The sequence below is a fragment of the Hermetia illucens genome, chromosome 5, assembly GCF_905115235.1.
Source record: "Hermetia illucens chromosome 5, iHerIll2.2.curated.20191125, whole genome shotgun sequence".
Classification (NCBI taxonomy): domain Eukaryota; kingdom Metazoa; phylum Arthropoda; class Insecta; order Diptera; family Stratiomyidae; genus Hermetia; species Hermetia illucens.
Window position 1 is genome coordinate 93066902 of NC_051853.1, and position 7013 is coordinate 93073914.

Here is a 7013-nt window from a genome sequence, read left to right on the forward strand (position 1 = left end):
TCATGCAGATCGAGCAGGCGGCGCGAGATCTCGGCCTGCACATTAATGAGGGCAAGACGAAGTACATGGTGGCAACGTCAGCGCCAAAAACCAAAGAACAAACAACATCGAATCACACTGGTCAAACGACAACAATAAAGATAGGAGACTACAACTTTGAGACCTTTAACATTTTCTCATTGTAGGATTGAAAATCATAACCGATAACAGGCTCACAACCGAGCCTATTTCATCTTATAATAACTGTTTATAAGGGCAATATGTATGGTAGAAAAAGAAAGCGAGGTAGGCCCTGCCTGAGATGGAACGATGACGTAGGTCAGGATGCCAGACAGCTTTTACGGATATCGAATTGATGGACCTCGGCGCGAAACCGGGGTGTCTGGAATTCCTTACTAAGGCAGGCCTAGGAACGTGAATCTGGTGAATCTTCCAAAATCCCTGTCTCAACCGCGTCTGGATCGGTTTGTAACTCCGTACCACCTGTAGGGTTAAAATCCTTTGCTTCCGTCTACAGGCTGCTCCACAGCAAGAAAGTTCGAGGAGAGGACACCACTGATATTACACTTTATCTCTGTATTACTTCATTTACCTGGACTTAGGACTAGCATGTAATCTAATTACAATAGCAGAGTTGGAGTATAACATTTATAAATTTATACCGTAATAATAAAAGACAATTTTGTTACTGCGTGTTTCTCTTCACTTTGGACTACGACTGTTTGTAAATTTTAATTTTGATATCGAATAACTCCCAAGTGAATTATATTTGTAAGTTAAATGTACCTGCATATGGTAATTTGCCTCCCAGCGCTAATGCTCTACAGCATGTGACATAATTTTCGGTAACAAAAGCTACAAGTGTTATGTTAACATTGAAAACTAATTCAATGTGCAAATAAAATATTGAGATATTGCAGATAGTCTTACGCACTATAATTTCAGGTATCTAATGGGCTAAACCGATCTATTAAACTTGCACTCAATGTGTACAACCAACGCGAATTCAGTTGGCAACTTTTTTATAAATTTACGAAAAAAAAAACATTTTTGAGTTGGGTTAATTTGCCAAAGTTCAATCAAAAGTTCGGAAAGGTCTTTAATAGTTTGATTAACCAAAGCATCTGAAGTTCCCGGAAAAGGAAGCAATATTCAATATAAAAAGGCACAAATTCATACAATTGTAGCGCCCGTTACAATCTTCACTTCGCACTTCCATCAATAAAACTTTCTCATGGCTGACAGGGTATTCTGCCACCATGTCTCATTATCTTCAAGGCCACTCAGAGCATTCCAATTGCCTCAAAGAACCGCTTATTCCAGGCCCAAAGTACGTACAAAGTAAGCATGTATGGATTAATGTTTGCCACGAACTTCACAACGCCGGCTTAAAATTGGGGTTGGCCAGAATCAACTCCAGTACAACTCAATGACATCATGAATCTGAGCCGCTTATCCCTATCATTCCGTTGAAGATATTAAAAAATAACCTGGTCTTGATCCGGATTATATGGTCTAAGTAATTGTATCTGCCTCTTGGAAACAACGAACGCGGACTCCAATTCGACCGAAACACGCTTCCGTGCCCAACATACTCGTACACAACATTTATAATACTTGACATTACCAGTTGATATTAGATAGATACAATATCTTTTTTATAACCAGCTCCATGATTTGAATTGGGTCCAATACTACTGTCTGCAGAGCGATAAATTCTTGCTGCCAAAAAACACACACACGTTTCCATTATCAGTAAATAAATTTCTTAAGCAAAAGAAGTAAATAAACGAAGTAATAATCGAAAGTACGTACAAGTTCTCCCTTCTCACGCGCTCTTGAATGGTCGCTTGGTGGTAATGTAACATTATCGAAGCAACATTTCTTTCCCATTCCGCCGGGGTTCGAGTTGTCGAAGAATGAGAATGAAATCCTACCACACCTGATTAGGTCGCGCACCTCAAGGTTTCCGCTGCTCATATAAAAGTGAAACGTCGCATTTGTAAGAAATACAGTGCAACTTAGTTCCTGGTTCCAACAAGTAGTCACACTACGGAGACTTGCGGGAACGATAAATATTACTCTCGATTTCTGTCGATATACGCTAGTGGGCTGTATAGGCTTTATACGATAGTGCAATTATTCAAAGCAATTTACACTGCCGGATTCCATCATAAATCATGTTCCGTTTCGTAAGTACCACGCCTACGAGTTGTTTGCGTTGATTTGCATTCACCGGAGAAATGGATTGAAGCAATTTGATATATTTTCCTCATTGGAATATTACAGATGGTAATTGCGGCCATTGCCGGTGTCGTTTTGGGACAAGGACACTACAACTCTGACCCACGAACCGCCGCTATTTTAAGCGAGCAAAGGTATCTGTCCGGAGACGGAAAATTTGGTGCCGCCTACAGCCAGGAAGATGGAATAAACTTCAAAGAAGAGACTGATGCCGATGGTACCAGACATGGATCTTACAGTTATGTTGACCCAACAGGACAACGTCGTACTATCTCCTACACTGCTGGAAAGAATGGGTACATTGACGCTTTCTAGACATGCCGGAAATGGATCCAAAATATAATTTTTCTATTTCAGATTCCAAGCTTCCGGAGATCACTTGCCCCAAGCACCACCCGCTCCACCAAATACACCACCTCAGCCGCAATACCAACCCTTGCCCCAATACCAACCACCACAGCCAGCTCAACAATACAACAGTGGAAACAACTACGATAGTGAAGGACAATATGATCCCCGCTACAATGACCCAGGCTTCACCGGAAATCAACAAAGCAACTATCAACCAGCTCCCCAGCCTGCCTACAACCCACCCCAACCAGCTTACAACCCACCCCGACCAGCTTTCAACCCAACCCCACAACCCCAGTACCAACAACAATACCAACAGCCATACCAACCCCCACAAAATCACTACACCACTGAGCCACCACACCGATTCCAGCCACCTGGCAAACTTTCCCTCAACCGCACCCCCGATGGCTTCAGTTACAGCTTCAACAAGGTTAAGTAAATTATGATAGTTCACGACTGTTCATTTCCCCACTTCCTAGTAGTCTGTAAACTTTGACTTCCTTCCGTATCAAAGCCATTTTCTCCTCTTCCTCTATTTCATTGACCATCAAATCTAGCTCCCAACGAACAATTACGGTTTTCTCCCCTGGAAGACCCACCCACACCTGAATCGAAATTCGCTTCCTTTTAGCGGGACAATTAACTCTTTGAGTACGCATGCTGTGCCCGCAGAGGTGAAGGTGGTTTCTTCCGCTGCTTCACTTCTTTCAAATTCCTTCGTTGGGTGTGTCCTAATTCTCTATACAAACGACTGAGCTGGTCATCACGATAAATTATATATATGTAGCATTTTGTATAATATTTTATTTTTGTGTAAACTATAGAGCGTAACGGAAACGTTGTTAACTCTATTCCACTGTGAGCGTAAGCGTAAGCTAAACCATAAGGCTTGTGTGTTTGTGTTAAATTACAACAAATCGAAACGAAAAAAGAAGAGAGAATAAAATTATTGTTAAAGTAAAACGGAGACCATTTTTTTATTAGGAGCCATTCTCGGTAGGTTGGGCCGGACGCAAGGCATGTTTTTATCTGTTTATCTAAGTGTGATGTAATTTTCAATTCTGATGAAATATCCCAACACAGATCAAGTGGAACGGCTGCACGCTCACTTGCCTTTTCTAAGCAACAATCCGGGCTGCCTGGGCCACCTAAGTAACCCGGGGCCCAACACCTAGCGAACTTGTTTGCTCTATTTCATATGCAACAATGCAACAATCGCATTCAGGTAACTGCTACCGCAGTATTATCTCCATTGAGACATGTCCAAGTAATTAGGTGAATTGTCTTGCAACAATCAAACGGTATGGAGAAAATGGAATGAAAATGAAAACAGCGGTTTGCCATTGGCATTCAAGGTTAGCACCCATGCCGTAGCGACAGTTAAGAAACTTGTTATGCTTGGCTGCAGGAACAGCTTCACCGAGCCCCGATTTGGTCCAGATCAGCTTACTGCGGCGGCAAATTATTTAATACACATCGCCAACCTCACTCATTTGTACGAAGCAGTTGACAGTAATCCGCAAGTGCGTTACCAAGTGCACCTATTTCAGTCATTTGCATTATCTTTAAAGCGGTGTCTGTAACATTGGAGCCATTCCGATTGGAAAGAATGAAGAATGTAATTTGACTGGATGCTTCTGATGAGCACTTGTCGAGATATGATATCATCGCATTTTCAATTATACCACCAAACAATTTGTTGCTGAACAAGCTCCATTATATGATTGTTTCCTATATAAGGATGCACCAATCCAATTACTACGTTGAAACCAACTACCCCTTTTTGTTACCCTATTCCCTGCTTCCAACGGGTAGCATCTTTGTTCGCTGAATTGGTGTACCTGCATTTCCCAGATCCATGAAAGTTGAAAGCGGTCAAAAAGTCAAATAGTACTATAGGTGACATGACGAAAGCGTGGATTCGTACTCACGATGCAACGCAAAATTCGAGAAAAGACAAACTGTTCCAACTGATCCCGTTAGTGCTTGGAGTTTGGTGTGGCCAACTGTCACAAGGCCACAGAAGCAGCCTTGGACTGGGTTGAGTATACAGTGACAGATCCAGGAAAGAAAAGCGGCAAATGATTGTGCATCCTGGCAGTGTGATCCCTACACAGAATAGAAACTATAAAACAGCCAATCGACATCATGTCCCAATATAAGACTGATGTCATCGTTTTGAAATAAGTGCACTGCACACAGATTGGTTTCCTGGAAAACCAAGCAGAGGACTGCAGAATACGCTGATGCACAATATACCCTTCTGTAAGCCAATCTGTAACCCCAATCTGTGCTTTTTTAATCGGGGTCTTACTGGTAACCCTGTGAATCCCTAAAAAGGTACAAGTTCGGAAGTTGTACAGCGTAGCCAAGTTCAACAAGAAAAGCTGCATTTTTACTAATTGCGAAAGTCAATTTCCAGGCACAACCTTAGAATAGTGCCGCTACTCCTCAAGACACGACACCCTGTTCTCACCGGAGCAACCGAATAGTAAGATCAGACGTTGAGTACCACTCTCATCTACTACGTTCACGGACAACAACCTCTCTTAAATCTTCGTCCTTGTGGCTGTGGCTGGTTTTGCGTTCCTTAGCAAGAAAGGCAACGGGATCACTTCTGCCATCACCATTACGACTGGTTTGATACAGCGCGATAAGCAGACGCCACTCGCAAAACTCTCCGTCAATGCACCTCTCAGCCAATAACTCCACGTCGCAGAGCAGAATTATTTAACCGATGGTTTTGCCTATATGATCGACCAGTCGATCGATATCGGTCGTAGGGTTGGGATTTGCTTTCTGTTCAAGATGAGTACTTCAGTTTTTGTCAGCGCAAGGCTGAAACACTGTGCAGTCATTCATCTACTTGCGCGTTGCATTAATATGCCAAGTCTGCTTTGGGCCTGTTCAATAGTGCGTATAGAAATAAATGCTGCAACGTCGGCTGCATAACGCACCAGGAGCGACTCTATTGGCATTGGAGTCTTAACATACTATCGTAGGAAGCGTGGCAGCGGTCCGACCCTAGGATGGATTCCTGCGCTACTCCCAGTGTGATCTCGATCTCTCATTCAGATAATCCCTAAATATCCCCAAGCAATAGTTCGGCTCGTGATGTGAGTTTTCTAATATGCCTAGGATATTAGTCTATCTTACGGAATTCAAGACATTTCGGACACCAAGCGTTATCATCGTCATCACTATCAACAGCGCAACAACCGGTACCCTGGCTAGACCTACCTTAGTAAGGTACTCCAGACATCTCGGTTTTGTGCGGAGGTCCACCAATCCAATATTCACAAAAGTTGACCAGCGTCCTGGTCCTCATGTAAGCGAAGAGTTTGCAATTGAACCCAAGCCTCCGATAGGTAGATAGAATAATCAACGTTCTCAAAATTATAGTCCCATATAATTATCCTTCTCATTCAGCCAGTGCTATTTGATGTTGTCGTTTTTTAAGGTTTTGTGTGAAACAAAACCTTATTAGAATCGATTCGATGTCTGTCTGTCCGTCTGTCTGTCTGTCTGTCTGTCCGTCTGTCTGTCTGTCTGTCTGTCTGTCACAGCCGATTTATTCGGAAACGGCTGAACCGATTGTCACGAAAATTGGTAGGAGTATGTGATCTGCCGTTCCCTTTACATGCAGTGACTGGCCCCATTTTGTGTTAAGTTTAAGGGGGGGCTCCCCATACATGTGAAAGGAAGGTGAAAAATTTTTTTTCATAAAATGTGGCCATGTGGGGTATCAAATGAAAGGTCTCAATTAGTACTTTTCGAAACTGGTTCAATATTTGATATTGGGTGAAACATAGGAGAGTGAGGGCTCAAAATATGACCCCCAAAAAGTGTAACAGGTCTCGTTCTCAGAACCTATCCAACCGAAAAATCAGAAAAAAATCTCAATAGTGCATCTCTATGAAATCTAGGCCTCAAAATATATCCGGTTCCGATATCTGCACAAATAAAGTTAATAATAGTATATTTCCACATATTAGAAATTTACCCGGCACCCCCCTTATGCTCATCCCAGAAGTACAAAATTTGGCATGGGTATAATGAAGAATATAATGCACAATTTGGTCAAGTTTGAAGAAAATCCAACTAGTATTAACGAAGTTATAGGGGGTGAAACTTTCCAATTTTTTGTGAATTTCGTGCACTCTACAACCTGCATGACGTCATCATCACATATCAATTCGTCAATACCACAACGAAATGAGTTCTTATGAATTGGGTCGCAGAGAATTATTTTGTTTTAGTTTTTTAGTTATTTGTCAGCCAGACATGCGTGTATGTAGGTATATAGTATATGCGTGCTAATGAATTTTGTGGGTAGAGCCTAATTCAGATAGATATAAGGTGTAAATCGGAAATATGGGTACGATCAATTTATATACGTGCCTATATGTGTACAG

At 42.1% G+C, this 7013-nt stretch overlaps 1 protein-coding gene across 1 annotated transcript; it reads left to right on the top strand.

The window, feature by feature from the left end:
- Positions 1-1997: 1997 nt before the first annotated feature.
- On the top strand, positions 1998-3565 carry LOC119658014 (pupal cuticle protein Edg-78E). Its single transcript, XM_038065243.1, has 3 exons — positions 1998-2192; positions 2290-2540; positions 2602-3565. Exons 1-3 carry the CDS (start codon positions 2181-2183, stop codon positions 3035-3037), a joined length of 699 nt encoding a protein of 232 aa, XP_037921171.1. The 5' UTR covers positions 1998-2180; the 3' UTR covers positions 3038-3565.
- Positions 3566-7013: the final 3448 nt, after the last annotated feature.